General features: G+C 48.8%; 1 protein-coding gene across 1 annotated transcript in view; it reads left to right on the forward strand.

Annotated features, from left to right (window-relative positions):
* The window catches only part of HCN2 (hyperpolarization activated cyclic nucleotide gated potassium and sodium channel 2), a 61,221-nt gene that overhangs the window by 17,244 nt on the left and 22,841 nt on the right, over nt 1-21,136 (forward strand). Inside the window, exons 2-3 of the mRNA XM_077331930.1 lie at nt 9,265-9,688; nt 19,304-19,465. Coding sequence (XP_077188045.1) covers nt 9,265-9,688; nt 19,304-19,465 — 586 coding nt within the window. The remainder of the gene's footprint in view (nt 1-9,264; nt 9,689-19,303; nt 19,466-21,136) is intronic.

The raw sequence follows: 21,136 nt of genomic DNA on the forward strand, positions 1-21,136 counted from the left end.
GTTTTCAGAGCCCTTTCTGCTGTTGGAGTGCCCCTGGAGGGCTGCTAAGGGAGGGGTAGAGAATTCAACGCTGGCCCATGCAGAGCGCAGGCACACAAGAGCTTATGCCAGGCGTAGTCAAACTGCGGCCCTCCAGCTGTCCATGGACTACAATTCCCATGAGCCCCTGCCAGAGTTCTCTGGCAGGGGCTCATGGGAATTGTAGTCCATGGACATCTAGAGGGCCGCAGTTTGTGACTACCCCTGGCTTATACCAAGAATTAAACTGGACTCAAACTTTGTACTGTTGCTTCAGAACAACAGGGCCGCACACCTGCATCTGATATCTGAACAGGTGAGTTGTGTGTCCCAAACTGGCACGTGACAGCATTCATCAATAAAGCGAAGGCAGGTGGCCAGCATTCGAGACCAGCCAGGGAAAGCTGGCGGCCCCTGACAGGAATGGATCGACGGGGGACCGACCTGCCAACCCCAGCGTCTGAAACAGGATTTGATCAACGATTTTTAATTTTTTTTAATCTCGATAAGAAGATTGGAAAGCTACAGAAAAAAGAAAGAAAGATTACAGATATTTCAGATATTTATCCCAGTATTTTTGAAAATCGTCTGGTGATCTATGGCTGACCAAATTTGTTAACTGGGATTTTGTCTTTTAAACTGTTATGGGCTGTGTTTGTCCTCAGGACTCAGACTGGTTTCATTTTTAACTCACCCTTCCTCTGAGGAGCTCAGAGTAGGACATGTGGTTCTCCCCTTCCCCCCTAGATTTATCCTCACAACAACCCTGTGAGGTAGATTCAGTTGACAGAGGACCCTGAGTTGACAGTGACCACTTTAGGCCTATGTGTGTTATGGCGGCCTCTTGGCCCTCATAACTGCTGGACATTTTGACTCTCGGTCCCTCAGTTTGCATTCACCCTGTGTCGCATGACCTTTGAGTGTAAAGCTTAGAAATCTTTTAATTCTTCTTTTGCTCCAAAATATAGATGATACGGAGACATTGCCTCTTTTCTTAGAAGATAATAGCAGACCTATCGCTCTTTGAGCTATGAAATTTTATGCACATGTGATAGATCATCAAAGTTTTTCAAAATGCTATATTTTAGTAATCAGCTTAGAACTAATAAATTAAGAATCAGTGTTAGGGTACGTAGATGGATTAATTTGCATATGTGATAGTGATGTAGGAAGAAGCCACCCAGTTTTGACCTGGGTACCTCGGTGTTTTTTTTTAAGGGGGGGGGGTTGTTACCCCACAGACATCTTTTAAACCATCAATAGATACTCTCCTGTGGGCCCAGTCTGTTGAGTAGGCTTAGATATCATTAGTGGGGAAAGGCAGACTGGCAAGGGAGACCCCAAAATCCTTCCTTAGAGGAAATTATTTTCAGAAATCTATTAAGCATTGTGCTTGGTAACCATCAACCTATGGTGGCATTCTCCTTCCTGGAGCCAGACTCTGGCTGGCAGCTGCAGAACAGTTAGCTGGAATTGTTCCCAGTAAGGCACATTTCCCAGTCTTTGGGTCTCAGCAGAATCTGCATTTTTCTCCCTGACCTTTGGTTTCTCAAGTGAGGGGCTTGATAATCTGCCTTTCGGGCAATCTGAAGGTCCTTGTCTCCTGTCCCCAGTTTTGGACATGTTTGTTCGCCTGTATAATGTATTTTTATCTTTTCCTGTCACGAGGTCAGGGGGGAATGTTCCTTTGCTCATTTTATCCCTACAGCAGTCCTGTGAGCAACTAGCTCAGGGCTCCCCCATCCTTTGAAGCCTTCAGGCATCTTTGGAGTGCTGACACACTGTGGTGGACACCATACAGCTGCTGCAGGAGGCAGAGATAGCCTCAAAATGGCTGCCATTGCTTCTCTTGCATCTCAAAGGATTGTAGTGGTGGCCGCTGCCAACCTGGCCCTATCTGCGTTCTAAAAAATACTTGGTGAGCACCAGGAAAGGTGTTGACAGGCACCATGGTGCCCGAGAACACCATATTGTTCTGGACTAGCACAAGCTTACTAGCACAACACTCTGGACCAGCACAAGCTTACTTAGCAGACTGCAGGAATTTTTGAACCAGGGCCCTGGACTGATGCTGTGACTCTTCAGATGGCCATGGACTACCATTCCCATGAGCACCTGCCAGCATGTAGTCCATGGCCTTCTGGAGAGCCACAGTTTGGCTGCCCCTGCTCTATTAGATGTTATGAGTTGGTAGTTGGGGAAGGGCTGCTTTCAGTGTGCCCCACAGCTGACGTGTGCCCCCTGGATTCTGGTCTTGAGCTTTTCTCCTTCCTGCTTTCTTCTCTATCTTTCTGGATCTATCTTTCCGAGTAGTTCAGCAGTGGAATGAGCTGCCTCAGGAGGTGGGGAGCTCCCCCTCACTGGCAGTCTTCAAGCAGCAGCTGGACAGATCCTTCTCCTGGTTGCTTGAGGCTGACCCTGCATTGAGCAGGGGGTGGGACTAGATGGCCTGTGTGGCCCCTTCCCACTCTAGGATTCTATGAGTCTAGTTCAGTAGTGAAATGGGCTGCCTCAGGAGGTGGGGAGCTCCCCCTCACTGGTGGTCTTCAAGCAGCAGCTGGACAGATCCTTATCCTGGATGCTTGAGGCTGATCCTGCATTGAGCAGGGGGTGGGACTAGATGGCCTGTGTGGCCCCTCCCACTCTAGGATTCTAGAAGTCTAGTTCAGCAGTGGGATGGGTTGCCTCAGGAGATGCAGAGCTCCCCCTCACTTGTGGTCTCTAAGCAGGGATGGACAGATACTTACCCTGGATGCTTTAGGCAGATCCTGCATTGAGCTGGGGGTAGGACTAGATTGCTTGCAGAGCCCCCTTCAACTCTATGATTCTTTGGAAATGTAATGGCCTTTTTATCAGGGCCAGTTTTTGGAAGGAGGGCAGGACAAAATGCAGAGTTTGGTGCTCTTGTTGCCAGTATGTTCTCATCTGTATCGTCATCCCCTTGTCAGGGCCTAGTCAAGAGGACCCAGCTTGGCTTCCTCTGTCTAGTGAGTGCCAGCTGGTTGCAGTTAAGATCCAGGGAGGTTGCATCTAGGAGTTGCCACACCATGGCATGTTGCACGAAAAAAATGGACGATTCCAAGGCTCACAGCCTTGACTCTCCATGATACAGGAGCGTTTGCCTAATTATACTCAAATATTAACAAGGACGGACTCACTGCCACTGACGAAAGATTGAAAACGGAAAACAAATCTAGAGACCGTTCTGGCAGAGTCGAAGCCTGAATAAATAACATAAAAGACTCTTTATCTTTTCAAGCTTTATTAAGCCACCGGATAGATTCTGTTTTTCTCTTGTCACACCATGGCATGTGGCAGGTGGAGAAACAAGCTTCCTGCCCTCCTATGTAGCCCAGATGCCAGGACTAGTTTTCTTTTACGGGGCCAGTGGGAACTATGTGCCTGGAGTTTTACGGGCGGATCAATTCTCCCATGTAACCCATGTGAGTATCTTCTTGCCTCACAGCTGTGCAGACCTTCTTTCTTCTTTTGTTTGCCTGCCTTGCATTCATCTTTTTGCCCACTGTCCCTCTCATCCTCTCTCCAATTTATAAAGCTGTTGTCCTCTACCGCTCTGCTGCCAAATTGCCACAAGGAGCTGCCGGAGACAAATCAGGGTCAGTTTACCGGGGGGGGGGGGATGGATGGAGATTGGAGGCAGCACTCCAAGGGCAAATCCTACCCATGATGGGTGACCCTTACAAAGTTGCTGCCTGCTATTTTTTGCTCTATGGGTGCAGCGGGACATTATATTAAATAACAAGTATTTATCTGGATTGCTTAAGGAGGTTTTGGTTTGTTTTTGAGACAGAGGAATGCAGCAATATTGGCTGTTCTGACAGTGCACTGTCTGTGCATGCAGGAGTAGTGCCACAGAATTTTTGGCTTCAGTTTTCTCTGCCTATTAAATGGGATTTGCACCTGTATCCAGACCGGTGGTGGTGAAGGTCTTAAGGCAGGTCAGTACAAACTGATGGCACCGCCAGTCGACCACAGCTGACAGCTGTAATGTGGCTGGCTTGAAAATGCCAGATTGGATTGCATGTGAACGGAGCAACACACACAGAGCTATCTTATACTGGATGAAAGTTTGAGGCAAGTGCTACTTTTAAGACCTTCAAACCCTGTGTGCATGCCCACAAAAGCTCCTACCCAGAATTAAATTTTGTTGATTCTAAAGATGCCACTGGACTCATGCTTTGTTCTGCTGCTTCAGACCAACATGGCCACTCCGTTGAATTTATACTGAATCGTATCTTCAGACCACCAAGATCTGTATTGTCTCTAGTGGCTCTCAAGGGCCCCAGACAGAGATTTTCCACATCACCTCCTTGGTCTGCTATAGCAGGAGATGCTGGGGATTGAACCTGGGGCTTTCTGCTGTTAGCAGGGCGAATAAGTCAAGGATATGCACAAGCTGTAATTAGGATAAAGGAGGTAAAAGGATTTATTGATGGAACGCCATACTGTGATAGATAGTGCAGCGGAGGGACAGGGAGAGACGTCTGCTCTGTCTGAATACCTGAGTAGAAGAGAGAGAGAAAGCTTCCAGGAAGAAGGAGGAAATTGCTCTGAGATTAGCAGACAAAAAGCACACTTGAAAGACAGAAAGGTGCTGAACTCTCTGACCTATCAACAGTCTTCAGGGTCTTCTTCTCTGCTTATTTTTGTACACCAGACATTGCCTATTCCAACACCTGCATGTGGAGCAGAGGCGCTTCTACTGAGCAATGGTCCCTCCTCATATTCAGGGGTCAGGCCCCGGTGCTGTGCAGGGGCTGCATCTCCCTTGAGGGAGGAAGCCCTCCTTAGAAAGGAAACCTTTGCAATGTGCTGCACTCAGGAGGAGCTTCCCTGAGAGGAGGAGTCTCCAGGGCTACCTGTTATATTTGAGTCCAGCTGCACCTTCAGGGCTCGAAATTTGGAGGCTGAAGGCTTCCCAAGATTATCGGCTTCTCAGGTGCTGCTACTCAACTGTCCTGGTTCTGCGGCCATCCTCCTCCAGGCTGGACCCTTGGCAGCTCTGCGTGGAGGGAGTAGGAATTGAAGCTCACCCGAAATGAGCCTGGGGCCTTCGTGGCTCCTCTCCTGTGCCCTGCAGCCATCACTGTGACGTCACTCACGGTCACCGTGGCAACCCCCAGGGGCCTTTGCCGTCACTGGAGGAAGGTCAGAAGGTAATCTCCACGTTCTTCAAATACTTGCTTTGTTCTGGCTTCAGGAGCCAGGGGGGAGGGCGTCTGCTTCTCCTCCCTGTTTTAAAAGCTCAGCTCCATTTAAAGACCTGTCTTCCCAGGCAGCTGATGCTCTTTCTGCAACAATAAATCTGGTTTTTCTACTTCTCACCTATTGCCGGAGCTGGCAAACAACCTCGGAGATGCAACCCACTATGCAAAGCTGCATAATTATTCTGCAGTTTGTACTGTGTTTTTTTTTTTTTTTTTTTTTTAGCTATGGTGGGGGTGCAGATCTCTGCAGGGCACAGCGGCCTTCCTCCCTGACTGCTGAAAGAATTCTTGCCAGGTCGGAGGACAAATTGGGAAAATTGAATTTGGCTCATAGTCTGCCTAGTTCATGAACCACAAACTGTCATGAACTTTCAGCTGCCAAAGGAATGACTGAAGTTCAGGAGATTAGTGCAGGGGTGGGCAACCTGTGGCCCTCCAGATGTCCATGGACTACAAGTCCCATGAGCCCCTGCCAGCATTCGCTGGCAGGGGCTCATGGGACTTGTAGTTCATGGACATCTGGAGGGCCACAGGTTGCCCACCCCTGGATTAGTGCATGTGGTAGAAAAGCCTCCAGTTTGCTACAGACACCAAGCTCTCAGGAGCTGTCCCACTAACTCTCCTCTATTTGCCCTCCAAGTTTGGTAAGGTTTGGTTGTACAGGGTCCAAGTCACACCCCCCACCCTGAAGAAGGTGCCTCTGTAAGTGCTACTGGGGAAATGGCAGAGACAGGTTCAGGAGTGGATAAAGCAGGCCATGTGCAAGCTAGAGAGATCGGTCTCACACAGGTCCTCCCCCTGAGGCTCCTCTACCCACCCTCCAAGTGATGTGCAGTTGGGAGGTAGGGGCTTATGGCCTCCCAAAGATGATGCATGCCCTGGGAAAGTGCTTTTATTTTCTTATATACCGCCCTCCCCTGAGGCTCAGGGCGGTTTACATGGAACTAGAGAAAAAACAGTACAGAGAACATGATAAATTGAGCAATAGCTACACAGTCATAACAGGAGAACAATTAAATAATGGAAGGAACATTATTTTGGTTGGTTGGTTTGGGTGTTGGGTTTTTAGGATGTTTTATTGTATTAGGGGTTTTTTATGGGTTTTTTTAATGATATGTGACCCACCACAAGCCTTGTGGGAGTGGCGGTCTAGAAGTCGAATAAATAAATAAGTAATAACATACTAATGGCCCTGTGGGATGGACATGTTGTTGTTGGTTTTCATGGGAGGTGGGCTCAGGGGTCAGTGGGAAGTGATTGAATTCAGGTCGACCTCAACCAAAGGCCTGGTGGAAGAGCTCCCTTTTGCAGGCCCTGCAGAACTGCTTTTGTTCTATCAGGGCCCTGATCTCCTCTGGGAGCTCATTCGGCCAGGTGGGGGCCAGGATGGAAAAAGCTCTGGCCCTGGTTGAGGTTATGCGTGCTTCCTTAGGACCAGGGATCACTACGCAGTTGGTAGTAGCAGAGCATAAGGCTCTTTGAAAGGTGTAGGCAGAGAGGCGATCCCTTAGGTACACGGGGCCCCGACTGCGGATGGCCTTAAAGGTATTTACCAGAACCTTAAGCCTGATCTGGAATTCCACTGGAAGCCAGTGCAGTTGTTGAAGGATGGGCCGGATGTGGGACCTCCATGGTGTTGCTGTGAGGATCCTGGCTGCAACTTTCTGGACCAGTTGCAGTTTCCGAATGTGTATAGAGTGGTGGTTACGTCCCTCGTTTTCTGGGAGAGACAAAACTTCATCCCGGTGGAGAATTGCAGCCTTTACGTTGAACTGTCCTTGATTGTGGGGGGAGATGCCAAAGCAAGCCAGGTTGCGCTGCTTGTTTGTTTCGACTTTGCAGGTTGTCGGGGAAGGTCATTGCTGCCTCCAGCGGTTTGGGGGAGAAGGGCAGAAGGTGGTAGATGGAGAGGATAAGGGAAAAGGCAAACCTCTCCTGATCTGGAATGTTATTCTCCCCAGGAGCTGGAATTTGAATCTCATGGGAGCTGTGAAGACTGCCTGGAAAATCCAGGTTTAGATCTTAGCCATAAGTCATTCCCCCCCCCCCTCTCCGTGCTTCTCCCCATCTGTATCATGGAATAAGATTCACTAACCCTGCTGAGATAGGTTGATGTGGGTTCAGGTGGGTTGATGTGTTGGACTGAAGCAGTAGGACAAAGTTCAAGTGCAGTGCCACCTTGACGATCAGCAATATTTATTCATTTATGAAAGATTCAAGTGGGTCGCTGTGTTGGTCTGAAGCAGCCCGACGAAGCGAAATCAGAGTCCAGGGGCAACTTTAAGACCAACAAAGATTTATTCAAGGCGTGAGCTTTTGAGTGCAAGTAAGGAAGGGTGCTTGCACTTGAAAGCTCACACCTTGAATAAATCTTTGTTGGTCTTCAAGGTGTCCCTGGACTCAAACTTTATTCCCCTCTTCTTTGACTTATTGTAGGGGTCCCAATGTGAAGGGATTTAATTATCACCATTATGAGAGCAGGACGGACGTGCTGAGACATGAGGCCTCGGGTGTCTCAAGGCCTGGATTCAGGGCCTTCTCAGCATCTCAGAACATCAGCGAGATGGCCTTTGGAAGTCATCCATCTTCTCTTTTGTGCATCTTCATACCTGCATGTTTTTTTAAAAAATCTGTATTTTCACGCCTTTAATTACTTTGCAGTTCTTTTTGACATTTCTAGGAAGGTAGGTGGTATTTATCATTCTCGTCTTCCTTTCCGACCTGTGAGTGCACCATCGTTGTTTTTGAAGTAGGGCAAATTTCTGGGATGGTCCCGCCTGCAAAAGTGACCTTATAAACTTCAATGTTTTTTCCCCTTTTGTTTTTTTTAGCAGCCTCAGTCCAGTGGCGAGTCCTTAGTCCTCAGAGCTGTAGAGGAGAGTGGTGTTTGTTGAGTTCTCACTAGCTGGGGGCGAGCTGGGGGTTGCCTCCCAGGCTCTCAAAGAAATTCAGATTCTGAGCTTGAAGCGCCCTGACTAAATCAGGCCGATCTGCACATTGTTGCTTGCTTTGCACAACTTTCAGGCTTTGGGCTTTGATTTCTTGATAGCTTGTGGTTAGATTGGAGCATGGGCTCCTCAGTCGTAAATATAGAAGCTGTGGTTGGAGCAGTCAAATGATGGTGAACGGGTGTGTGTGGATCAGTTGTGTTCACTTCAGTGGGCTGCCATGTTGATCTGCTGTAGAACAGTCAAATGCAAGTCCAGGAGCACTGGAGAGACCCCCAAGAGCTTCATGAAGTCAATGTCTCCTATAAAGTGTGCGTGTGCAGGGAGTTGGCTTTTATGGTCTCTCCTCTTGTGAGATGCCAGAGCAGGGGTGGGCAAGCTGTAGCCCTCCAGATGCCCATGGACTACAATCCCCATGAGCCCCTGCCAGCATTTTCTCATGGGAATTGTAGTCCATGGACATCTGGAGGGCCACAGTTTGCCCACCCCTGTACCAGAGGATGACTGGTGACGGGGTGGTTTTTTAATTACCTGCTGTTATGCAGAGCGCAAGTCTGAAATCACGACATTTTGTCTGTGAGCCAGGATTGTTTGGTTGTCATGGCCGTTAGGAATGCACGCTAAGACTTCTTGCAGACAAATAACCTCTATAATGTCGAGAGCCAGTGTAGTGTTGTGAGCCAGAATGGTTTGTAGTGGTTAAGAGTGGTGGCCTTTGACTGGGAGAGCCGGGTTCGATTCCCCTCTCCTCTTCCACATGCAGTCAACTTGGGTGACCTTGGGCCAGTCACAGTTCCCTCAGAATTCCCTCCTCCTACCTCACAGGGCGTGTGTTCAAGGAGAGGAAGGGAAAGTGATTGTAAGATGTTTTGAGGCTCCTTTGTGTAACAAAAAGCAAGGTACAAAAACCCAGCTCTTCTAGACGTGGGTGGGTTTATACTTCATGTAGCCATTTTTTTCTCTGCGCCTTTACGGTTCTGCAAGCAAATCATGGAACCCCCTTCCCCCCTCCGTTGGTGCCTGATTCCCTGCTCAGCTAGAGCCTTGAATTTCTGGTGTTCTCCCTGCAGGTTCTACTGGGACTTCACCATGCTCCTGTTCATGGTGGGGAACTTGATCATCATCCCCGTGGGCATTACCTTCTTCAAAGACGAGACCACGGCGCCGTGGATTGTGTTCAATGTGGTGTCCGATACCTTCTTCCTCATGGACCTGGTGATGAACTTCCGGACAGGCATCGTCATCGAGGACAACACGGATATCATCCTGGACCCCGAGAGGATCAAGAAGAAGTACCTGAAGACGTGGTTCGTGGTGGACTTTGTCTCCTCCATCCCTGTTGATTATATCTTCCTCATCGTGGAGAAGGGCATCGATTCCGAGGTCTACAAGACGGCCAGGGCTTTGCGCATTGTCCGTTTCACCAAGATCCTGAGTCTGCTGAGACTGCTACGCCTGTCCCGGCTCATCCGCTACATCCACCAGTGGGAGGAGGTAAGACAAATGAGCCTTCCATAGTTTAAAAGCACATTTTGTGCTTAAAGATTCTGCAGCACTGTTGTTCTGGTATCCATTTATCCGGCTCTTCCTCCAAGGAGCTGAGGGCAACAGCCCTGCGAGGTAGACTAGGCTGAGAGAGCCTGCCAGGTCAGAAGTCCCCGGGGGATTCTATGGAAGAATGGGGGTTTAACTTGAATCTCCACTGGCTGTGCACACAAGCCTAAAATTAAAATTCTGAACTAATGCAATGTGAAAGCCAGTTGGGAGTGTTTCGTCCAAATAAATTTGTGAATATTTATTTACTTATTTTATTTCATTTACTTCTTACCTTTCCACTCAATGGGGAGCCAAAAGTGACTTGCCTTACTTTCTTCTCCTCCTTTTTATCCTCACAACAGCCCTGTGAGGCAAGCTAGGCTTGAGAGTGTGTGGCAGGCCCAAGGTCCCTCAGTGACCATCCACAGCCGAGGGCAGATTTGAACCTGGGTCTCCCGGATCGTAATCTGGCACTGTGCTGAATATTTAGCAAGGTATTTTCTTTCCACCCTTTTCCCATCATCAGCTAGGATGAGGCGGGAACACCAGTGTCAAGCAGGAACATAATTCTTTTTGCTGTGTTCATTTCCATAATTCTGGGGTTGTTACTGCTGGGGAGAGGAAAAAGAGCAGTGTGGAACACAGATGCCCCCACCTGTTGAGATCAGCCCTGGTGTTTGCTTGCCTGCAACTAGGGCATTTTGGCAGCTAAATGGGCTGGTCTTAAATGAAAGCTGCAGTTCCTGGAAAGCTAAGTTCTATTCAGCAGTGTGGATCTTTTTGTGCACCTCTGTGAAATGGCAGCAGACATCTAGCCATGCAGACGCAGTTCATGATGTGATTGGCTGCAGTCTATAATCAAGCAAATCTTGTTTGTGCTCGTCACAGGTAGGTGCATTTCTCTGCTGCCACTGGGGGCCCCTCCTCCTTCCGTCTGAGGATTGTTTAAGCCAGGAAAGTGGAAAATCCCAGCTGTGCTCAGGGGCCTTGCTTTCAGGCAAATGGTTTCGGGCAGTCACTGCAAAGCCTCCCATCTCCCCCACCCCGATATTGAGTTTGGTTCAAATGTGCTGTGTGGAGGGAAACGGGGAGGAACTCCTCCAAGCATGAGTCCATAGCAGGGGTAGTCAAACTGCGGCCCTCCAGATGTCCATGGATTACAATTCACATTCGCTGGCAGGGGCTCGTGGGAATTGTAGTCCATGAACATCTGGAGGGCTGCAATTTGATTACCCCAGGCTGTGTGGGCACTTCCTGCCCAAGGCTGGGCCAGCCCAGTGACAAAAGGGTCACCTGCCCACCAAGGCAAGTCCCAGTGGCCATCATAGTGGCCAGGCCACCCCTGTTTGTACTACTCCTTTTAAGCAGGGGGAACTGCTTAATCAAGTTGAGCAGTTGCTCTTTTAGCAAACAGAAGCATTGCACATCTTGTGCTCTTTTCCCCTTGCGGCTCCATCGAATGACACACATGGAGAATGCTGGGAGTATAATCGGGGGGAGGGGAGGGGGGCTTCCCTATAAGCTGCTTCCTTCATGAAAGTCTTCAGGTCTGACGTCTCTCCATAGAAGGTTGGCCTTGCTGTCAGCTTGTGCAGAAAAGCCTTGGCTTTGAATGGGGTTTGTAATCCCCAGAAACGTCTTTACACGAGGATGCGGCAACTGAGTATTGGGGCTCTTCCTGGCCTCTGCTTATCTTCAGCAGATAAAGGGAACGTGCAAAACGTTGGTAGAGGTCGGGTCCAGAATTCCTGTGTTCACTCTTGATCCCGTTTTGGCTTGATGGAGGAGGACTTAAAAGGTTGGAGCTCAATTAGCGTCATGGTTCGAGGGTCACCCAAGGGTTGGGTGTATGTATCCATACTCTTCTGTGAAGCTGCCTGGGTGACCTGGGGCTGGTCACGCTCCTCCTGCCCGGCCTGTGTAAGGGTATTTCCCATGCACACGGCACTCCTCAGAAGGAGGAGCTGGATAACTAAGACATGGTTCGGTGGAATCACTTTGGGATCAGAGCAGCTGGGACGTGCCAAGAGCTCTGGCATTCGGTACTCCTCGGTTTCCTCTTTGGACAGTGACGTTGTCATTGCTTGCCTGGCCGGCTGTTTCTAATTGGTGCAGGATTCGATTTGCTGCGTAAAGCATGGAAGGCAACAAAGAGAAAAAGAACAGGCTTCGGCAGCCAGGCAGACCTGTTTGTTTATTTATTTTTCCGTTCATAGGCCGCCCCTCTCCTCATGGTCTTAGGGTGGTCTTTACACGACGAATTAAAATAAATGCAATAGATTTAGGTTTAAGTTTTTGTAAACAATCTGTCTACATTGTGCCTGGGCTCCTTGTGTTTCTGGAGATAGGATGGTGACAGTTAATCCATCGGATAGTAGTGGGTTGTTTAAATGGGGCAGAATACCAAACTATTTTCCAGTTTCCTGGAATGTGAACATCTAGGGAGATGTGGCAGAGCTCTTTGAACTCTCCTCAGCTGCGATGGAGTTGATTGAAAATTTAGTCATAAGTACGTTGGTGGATTGCCTAACTGATCTGCATAACCATTGTACCTCCTTGGCACAATATTTTATATTATTATATATGCTTCCTGTATGTAACTGCTATAAAATAAATATAAATAATCTGTGGCAGGGCCTGAGTTCTCCATCGGTACCTTCTCACAAACACTCAGCCAAGTTTGGCGAGAGGGTACAGCTGGTGCTTTTTGGGTGCCCTGTCCCTGGCAGTGGGAAGCAGTGGATTCCCTGAATAATAATAGCAATAATAATAATAGTTGGTTCTTATATGCTGCTTTTCTCTACCCGAAGGAGTCTCCAAGTGGCTTCTAATTGCCTTCCCTTTCCTCTCCCCACAACAGACACCCTGTGAGGGAGGTGGGGCTGAGAGAGCCCTGATTTTACTGAAGAAGAAGAAGAGTTGGTTCTTAGATGCCGCTTTAACCAAAGGCATCTCAAAGTGGCTTACATTCGCCTTCCCTTTCCTCTTCCCACCACATTCACCCTGTGAGGGAGGGGAGGATGAGAGAGCCTTGATATTACTGAAGAAGAAGAAGAAGGGTTGGTTCTTCTATGCTGCTTTTCTCTACCCGAAGGAGGCTCAAAGCGACTTACGTTTCCCTTCCCTTTCCTTTCCCCACCACAGACACCCTGTGAGGGAGGTGAGGCTGAGAGAGCCCTGAGATAACTGCTTGGTCAGAACAGCTTTATCCGTGCTGTGGCAAGCCCAAGGTCACATAAAAGTTATAGTTTTTATATGCTGCTTTTCTCTTCCAGTGGCTAACAATCCTCTTCCCTTTCCTCTCCCCACAACAGACACCTTATGAAGTAGGTGGGACTGAGAGAGCTCCAAGAGAACTGCTCTGTGAGAACAGCTTTATCAGGATTGTGATGAGCCCAAGGTCGCCCAGGTAGCCACGTGGGGGAGTGGGGAATCAAAACTGGCTCAGCAGATGCAGATTAGAAGCCACTGCTCTTGGCCACCATATCACACTTGCTGGATCTAGTGGATCTAGACCGGCAGGCAGCTGATTTCACTTTCAGCTGAGTTGCCTCATCCCACCCCAGCAGTGTTGAAAAGTTTCTGTGGTCCAAACTTCAGCTCTAGACGTCACCACGACAGGAGTTGGATGGACTCTTCTGTTCCTCAGTGGTTTCTTTCCTATTCTTCCCCCTTCCCCAAAGTGTTGAGCATCCCCTTGAGTTTAATGCAGTCATGTTTTTAGGTCCTCCCAGCCAACAGTAATCAGCAGCATTTGCTCATTTTGTCTCTCCTTCTCCTGTTTTCTTCTTCCCTGCTGTCAGTTTTAAATTTCAGGCTCCACGGGAGCAGAACCACTTCTATTTTTGGCTTATGAAATCGATGACCGTTTATGATGACAACGTAAATGACTAAGATGGATGGATGGCAGGGGGGGTGGGGAGCTGCTAATATTTTTAAGAGCACAAGCCAATGTGGTGTGCGGGTAATTGTGTCAGATTACAGTCTCAGGGACCTGGGTTCAAATCTTCCCCCTACAATGAAGCTCATGGGATGACCTTGGGCCCGTCACTTTGTTTTAGTGCAAACTGTCACAAGACTATTATTAGGATGCAATCAAGAAAGGAGATGTAGGGTACTAAGGTGTAGGGTACTTTGTGCCTGCACACGAAAGCTTATACCTTGAATAAAACTTTGTGGGTTTTAGGGATGCCCCAGAACTTTGTTCTTTGCTCCAAAATCTGTTCTTTGTTGATTTCATTGTGAGCATCTGAAACGTTCATAGCAACACTCTAGAGGGCTGTTGTGAACTTCCAACACCAATCACAGGGTGAGTCGGTGTCCTGTGTCCGTCGTGATGGCCAGAACGGTTTCTCCTGGCAAACCAGCTGTAGTTGTTGAGATGGTGCTTGCTTGTTCTCACAAGTCTTGGAGAGTCCACAAGGGCTAGGGACTTGGACATCTTTTTTTCAAAGGTTGTAAAGTAACCTCTGGAATGTACAATGTCGTGCCAAATCAGGGCTTACCCATGGAATAGCTTTGAAGGGTGCCATTTTATCTGCTTTCCTGCAGCTGAATCCTTCAAAGTATCATCTACCTAATCAGAACCAGTGATAGGAGGCCCCAGCTTTCATGAGCGTGCAGGCCTCTTTGGAATTTTGACACAGTCTTCTGGGCCCAGGCACAAAATGGCTTCTGCAGGAGGCGGAGCCAGCCACAAAATGGCTGCCACGAAGTCATACCGTGTAGACCTTGTGTGTTGTGGTGAGTGGCAGGTGGATTCAGGGAAAGGGCCTACCAGCCAGCTTGGTGCCGACCTGTGGAAATTCTGGAGCGGATTATTCAGCAGCAGGGCAGGGGTTTTAACTCAGCAACGGAGGTTCAATCCCCTGGCTCTTTATGGGGTGCAACTTAAAGAAAGGAGATTAACATTGGGGTGCCTCCAGAGTTTCTTTGAGCACATTTGCCTGTGACTCAGTCGAATGGCAAAGGAAGGCAATGCTGCTTCAGCACCATGGATAGAGATTTGCAGGGCTTTGTGGCGCTGTCTCACGCCCACTTTTCAGATCTCCAAGCAGCACGGAGCGATTTCTGCGCTGCTGTTTTGCATTTTATCCCCCCAACAACCTGGTGAAGTGGGTTAAATGGAGGGAGGGCAGCTGGCTGCGTGGCAGTTTGGCCACTCCTGCCAATGTCTCCCAAGTCCTGGCAAAGCAGCCCGACCCCTGCAGCATACCACAGCTAAGTCCCCTCTTCCCGTAAAAACAGGGCCAAAGGAGGCACCAAAGGAGGAACAAATGTGCACGCTCCCCCCAAGAAAACCTCCACCAAGTGGTGTGTGGAATGTAGACTGGATTTGACCATTTCTCCTTGTGCAGCCTGGGAAGAAGGCCCTGTATGCGCCGGTGAGTTGCAGTAGCTAATGTCTAGCTAGGAGCAGCAATGCCCATTCCAAATCCTTTGGGCCACTTTCTGGCTTTTTGAGTGCATCAGAGAGCCAGTTTGGTGTAGTGGTTAGGAGTGTGGACTTCTAATCTGGCATGCCAGGTTCGATTCTGCACTCCCCCCACATGCAACCAGGTGGGTGACCTTGAGCTCGCCACGGCACTGATAAAACTGTTCTGACCGAGCAGTGATATCAGGGCTCTCTCAGCCTCACCCACCCCACAGGGTGTCTGTTGTGGGGAGAGGAAAGGGAAGGCGACTGTAAGCCGCTCTGAGCCTCTTTCGGGTAGGGAAAAGCGGCATATAAGAACCAACTCTTCTTCTTCTTCTTTATCAGAAGGCCAGTGTTTCTGTTCCCCTTCTGCTGTGCCAGAGGTTTTTCCATGGCGTACTTCAGCTTCTTGTATCTTACTGTATCTCACTCTGCCATGGAAGCTGTGTGCCAGTCCTTCTCTCTTAGCCTAACCTACCTTACAGGGATGTGGTGAGGCTGAAACAGGAGAGGATATCATGGTAAACAAGGTGCTTTGGAGACCCATTGGGGAGAAAGGTGGGCTACAGATAAATCCATAGGGCTTAGTGCTGCTTGCTCCCCCCTCCTGTAGGTTGCTATCTCCCCCCTCCCTGGGCTTTACGGGCCGTATCCTTACAGGGTAGATGGGAAGGGATGATATGCCTCCATTTTGCAGAGGATCAGTTTCCAGGCAACCTTTGCAGTCAGTTTTTGAAAAGTCTAGCCTTTCTGACTGTCTAGGACAGGGGTAGTCAAACTGCGGCCCTCCAGATGTCCATGGACTACAATTCCCAGAAGCCCCTGCCAGCATTCACTGGCAGGGGCTTCTGGGAATTGTAGTCCATGGACATCTGGAGGGCCGCAGTTTGACTACCCCTGGTCTAGGATGTAGGGATGACCACAGTAGGGCCCGTAAAGCCCAGGGAGGAGGGGAGAAAATCAACCTACAGGAGGGGGGAGCAAGCAGCTACACTTGCTGGCAGGGGCTCATGGGAATTGTAGTCCATGGACATCTGGAGGGCTGCAGTTTGACTACCCCTAGTATAGGTGCTTTCAGACACACCAAATAACGCACTTTCAATGCCCTTTGCAACAAGATTCCACACACACTGAATAGGGCCCTCTCAATATGCTTTTGCAGGATTCTGCACACACTGAATAATGCACTTTTGATGTGTTTTTTTGCAGCTGGGTTTTTCCTGAGCAAAACAGAAAAGTCTACTTCAAAAACGCATTGAAAATGGCAAAGTCCACTTGCAAACATTTGCTGAATTGAAGCCTCATTGCTTTTAGCATGTGAGAGAGAGCACCCTGTGTTCCAGAAGAGTGTCGGTGGGAGATCTGAGTTCATATCCCTGCTCAGACCTGTCAGGTGACTTGGGCAGGTTGTTCTCTCTCGGCTTAATCTACCCCACAGGGTGGTTGTCGGGAGAAAAAGGAGGTTGGGGGTGCCCCATGTGCTGCCCTGACCTTCTTGAAGGGAAGGCAGGATAAAATCACACCAGACTGGTAGAAACTAGAGAGGTGCCCAACCAAGATTTCTGGTGATTGCGGGGGGGAGGGGGGGAGAGCGGGCTGTGGTGCTTTGCTAGATCCTCCGTCACACTAAGCAAGGAGAGAGGTATATAAATAAAACAAAACAAAACTACAGAACGTGTGCAGGAAGGAAAACAACATGCCCGGTGGGTTTCATTAGGACAGTTTATATGGGCCATGTAACTGGTGCCCTCAGCCGCATGGTTTTGGTTCAAGGGACAATCCAGTCAGTTGCATTCTGGGTTTGCGGTACCCTTTCCAGAATCCAGAGCGTGAACTCATTTGTGTGCACCCACAGATGGAGGGGACTGCAATTCCATTGTTTCCACTGTCCTTTCTACATGCAAGAGACCATGTAGAATCGTTGACCTCCTGTACCCCCATGGTAATTACCCAGCAGATTGAACCGCTAGGGCAATTAATATGTCCTCACCCAAGACCAGTGTTTCAGTGATTGTTGGTTATTATCTCTTCTCTGCTTGGTGGCAGCGACAATCGAGATGGACACTTGGCTCTGAAGATGTGCTTTGAATTTCTGTGCGCTCGCAGCCAGAGCTGGCTCAGTGTCTCCCGGCACATGCCTCACTGTTCCGCATCACCCTGGTTACTACTGGAATCCCACTGGCCCTTCAGCACAGACAGGGCCCTAATCTGTTGATGGATCTGCCTGCAGAAGGTCCCAGGTTCAACACCCAGCATCTCCTGAAAGATGACATGGAGGCAGAGAGACCCTGGGGGAGTCATTACAAGGGAGGCATAATTATTGTGTCTTCATAGGAATATTCACCATCATTGTGACTGAGTCTTTGTTTTAACGGGGTTTTAATGGGGAATTTTAATGGCTTTTAATGTACTGCATTTATATTGAAATATTGTGAACCGCCGTGAGCCGTTTTCTGAGAGCGGCAGTCTTGTATGATATCAAATTAAAAAATAATAATATATATATATATTTATCCACTCTTTCTTCCTATAAAGGTAATGAATGTTTTTTCTGTGTGTGGTTTCAGATCTCAAGTTCTACCCCCAGCATTTCCAGTTCAAAGGACCTCAGGACAATTCTATACCTGAGATCTGAGGTGTTGCCAGCCCACATAGATCGGGGGGGGGGGGGGGCAAGTGTGGTTCTCCAGATGTCCATGGACATGGCTCATGGGAATTGTAATCCATGGACATGGACATCAGAAAGGTCTCCCATATCCCTTGTTGTTGTTTCATGTCATCTGGAGATTTCTATGCCACCTTTCTGAGCCCTGCTGTGCTCTGGTGGGCAGATCTACCTGGCCTAAAGCAATAAAAAAATGCCAGTGATAATATTTTAGATTGTACTCTTAAGGTTGTTTGATAGTTTTTTATAATGGGGCAATGTATTAAGTACCTTTTACTGTTTAGTACAGGGGTAGTCAAACTGCGGCCCTCCAGATGTCGATGGACTACAATTCCCATGAGCCCCTGCCAGCATTCGCTGGCAGGGGCTCATGGGAATTGTGGTCCATCGACATCTGGAGGGCCGCAGTTTGACTACCCCGGGTTTAGTATGTATAGTGTCACTTCTTTATTTAAAAAAAAAGATTTGGTGGGCTTCTAGAAGTGGGAGGAATTGGGAACTGCATTGCCTGAAACAGGGTGGGGGGTCCCCCCAAGCTGGGAGCCTGGGGTGGAGATGCCAGAGTCTCAAATGTGCAGTTAACTCCTTCTCTGTTAACTGGACAAGGGCCAAATGGCAAAGTCCAGTTGCTTCTCCCCATGCTTATGTCCAAGAATACCTCTCTGGTTTCTGTTCTTAAAGTGGGCTGAGCAGGCAGACAAGATTGGACTTGCACTTTTATCCACCCAACAACCCTGTGAGGTAGGTGAGGCTGAGAGAAAATGACTGCACCCAAGGGTGCTCAGTGAACATCATAGCAGAATGGTGACCAATCCAGGTTTCCTAGATGGTAGGCTGAGGCCCTGGATGCTGGGTCATGCCAGAAATAGAAGCTCTCTGCAAAAACAAAATAAAATAAAACAAAACAAAAATTCAGTTGAAAGTTTGCCACCCAATCAGCAGCTGTTCTGTGCAGCCGGAGTGGAAGGCCTGAGGCTCCATCCGAGGCAGTGAAGACGGTTGTGTGGCCCTTGGAGGGGTCCTCCCCCAGGGTGCCTTTTGCAGGATCACAGGGCCAGACAGCTGCAGTGCAGGCCACTGGGTCATGTTGTCAGTCCTCAGTAGACACTGCTACTGCTCTGCACACTGGTCTCAGCCAGCCTCCTCAGGTCCTCGTAGAACAGTGGCTTCGGCAGACTCAGGGGGTGGCCTGCTTTGTGTTGAGGCCGAGAGACTCAGAAGCTCATGGAGGTAGTGGCCGTAACAGACTGGACTGGGCTTTGGGCCTCCTTTATTTTATATTTAATTATTTGCCTACATTTTTATCCCACTTGTCCTCTGAAGACTGCACACTGATGCCCGTGGTTCCTCCACGCAAGGTAGGCTGGGCCAGAAAAGGGCAGCATCTGGCCCAAAGTCACTTGGTGAGAGGAGATTTGAACGTGGCTCTCCAAATCTGCCTTTCTGAACCCAGCTCATGCTTTTCTCTCCTTCTCCCTTCCCACCACTGCAGATCTTCCACATGACGTACGATTTGGCCAGCGCCGTGATGCGGATCATCAACCTGATTGGCATGATGCTTCTCCTGTGCCACTGGGACGGGTGCCTCCAGTTCCTCGTGCCCATGCTCCAGGACTTCCCGAGCGACTGCTGGGTCTCCATCAATGGCATGGTGGTGAGAACTTCATTGCATTCCCAAGGACTGGCGTGCACAAAGGGACTCCGTGACAGGGAGGAAAGGGAGGTGGTGGCGGCTGCAGCTTAGGTCATATTTGTACTTCCCGATAGCGGACTGCTTGAGATCTTGTGTAGGAGGCTGTCCGGCACTCCTCTGTGTGAGTCTCTGCCCTTGATAAGTCTCCTGCCCTCTTTCCTCTTCTCCCTGCCTCCCTCTTCCTCTTCAGTATTCCCCATCTTCTCCGGGCCTTCCTCTTCTGTGAAGGCCTTTAGCTTAATGCCTCTGCTTTCCTTTCCAATGGAAACGGAAGACTTGTTGAACTTGCTTGTTCATGGATGTTCCATGTTACTTTTCCTTCTCCCTTTCCTATAGATCCCCCTCCTTTTTTCTGGCTGAGGATGGCCAACAGTCCATCCTTTGTGGCTCAGAGAAAGCCATGCTTGTGGTCACCGTCAGGCCAAAGAATAAAGCTTCCTTCCACCCTGGCCTGAGGTCTGCAGATTGCCCATTCCTCTCACAACGCTGCTGGGAACCACCAGCCTATGTGGGAATAGCCTTGCCCGCTGTTCTGCAATGCCCGCTATTTTGTTGGGGAACAGTGATCAAAAGAGTGGCTCCTGAGCAACCAAAGACCACTGCTGTGTGCATTTAATGAATAGGGGATGTTTGTGTTCTCAGAAAAGAAGATGAACACCTGAACTCGCTTTAGCCTGGGGCTAGTGACCTCTTTAGTGGCAGCAGCTGCTCTCCACGACCTCAGGTAGAGAAGAGTCTTTCCTAGACTGTGCCCTGATTCAGAGGTAGTCAACCTGTGGTCCTCCAGAAGTTCATGGACTACAATTCCCATGAGCCCCTGCCAGCGTTCATAGGACTTGTGGTCCATGAACATCTGGAGGACCACAGGTTGACTACCCCTGCCCTGAGACACTTTAACAGTAGATTCCCGGGGATCTTCTGCGTGCAGGGCAGGAGTCATGGAGTTCTGTTCTCGTGTATTCTGGCTTGCTCCTCTCCTCCATGTCTTGCAACCCCGGGCATGCACACAGCCGAGTTTTGCTTCCCTTTCTTTCCCAAACAGGCCCTGTTCCTGCTGCTAACTCCGTCACATGAAGCCCTAGGGTCCTAAGCTTAGGCTACTCCTCCAGAGGGTCCTTTGCCTCCCTGAGTCAGCAGGGCCTTTCTGCTTGCTGCATAAGGCAAATATGTCAATCACTGCGCAAAGAAACTAAAGGGAGGCAAATCTGATTTAAAACAAAAAAACCCCGCAGAAGCAAATAGAAGGATGTGTACATCTCCCATGTAAACTGTGGTTTCACGAGGCTTGGTCTGATCTCCAAAAGAAAAAAGAAAGGAGAAAAACTTAAGCAAAATAAATAAACCAAGAACCAAAAAGGTTAAAGAAATACAAATATGTAATCTGATAATACAAAGATAACATGCCAAAAATGTTGAAATATATGAAAATTTCAGGCCTCCCATTCAGGATAAAGTGTTTTTAATTGCCTTGTAATAAATACATGCATTTTTGTACATTTGAACATTTTTTCTACATGCATAGAAAAAATACATGCATTTTTGTATATTTGAACATTTTTTCTACATGTTGTGACTGTATTATCGGGCAGCATATTTGTATTTTTTGAAGCATTGGGTTCTTGACATCATCTC

Source organism: Paroedura picta, chromosome 4 (genome assembly GCF_049243985.1).
Source record: "Paroedura picta isolate Pp20150507F chromosome 4, Ppicta_v3.0, whole genome shotgun sequence".
NCBI classification, from domain to species: domain Eukaryota; kingdom Metazoa; phylum Chordata; class Lepidosauria; order Squamata; family Gekkonidae; genus Paroedura; species Paroedura picta.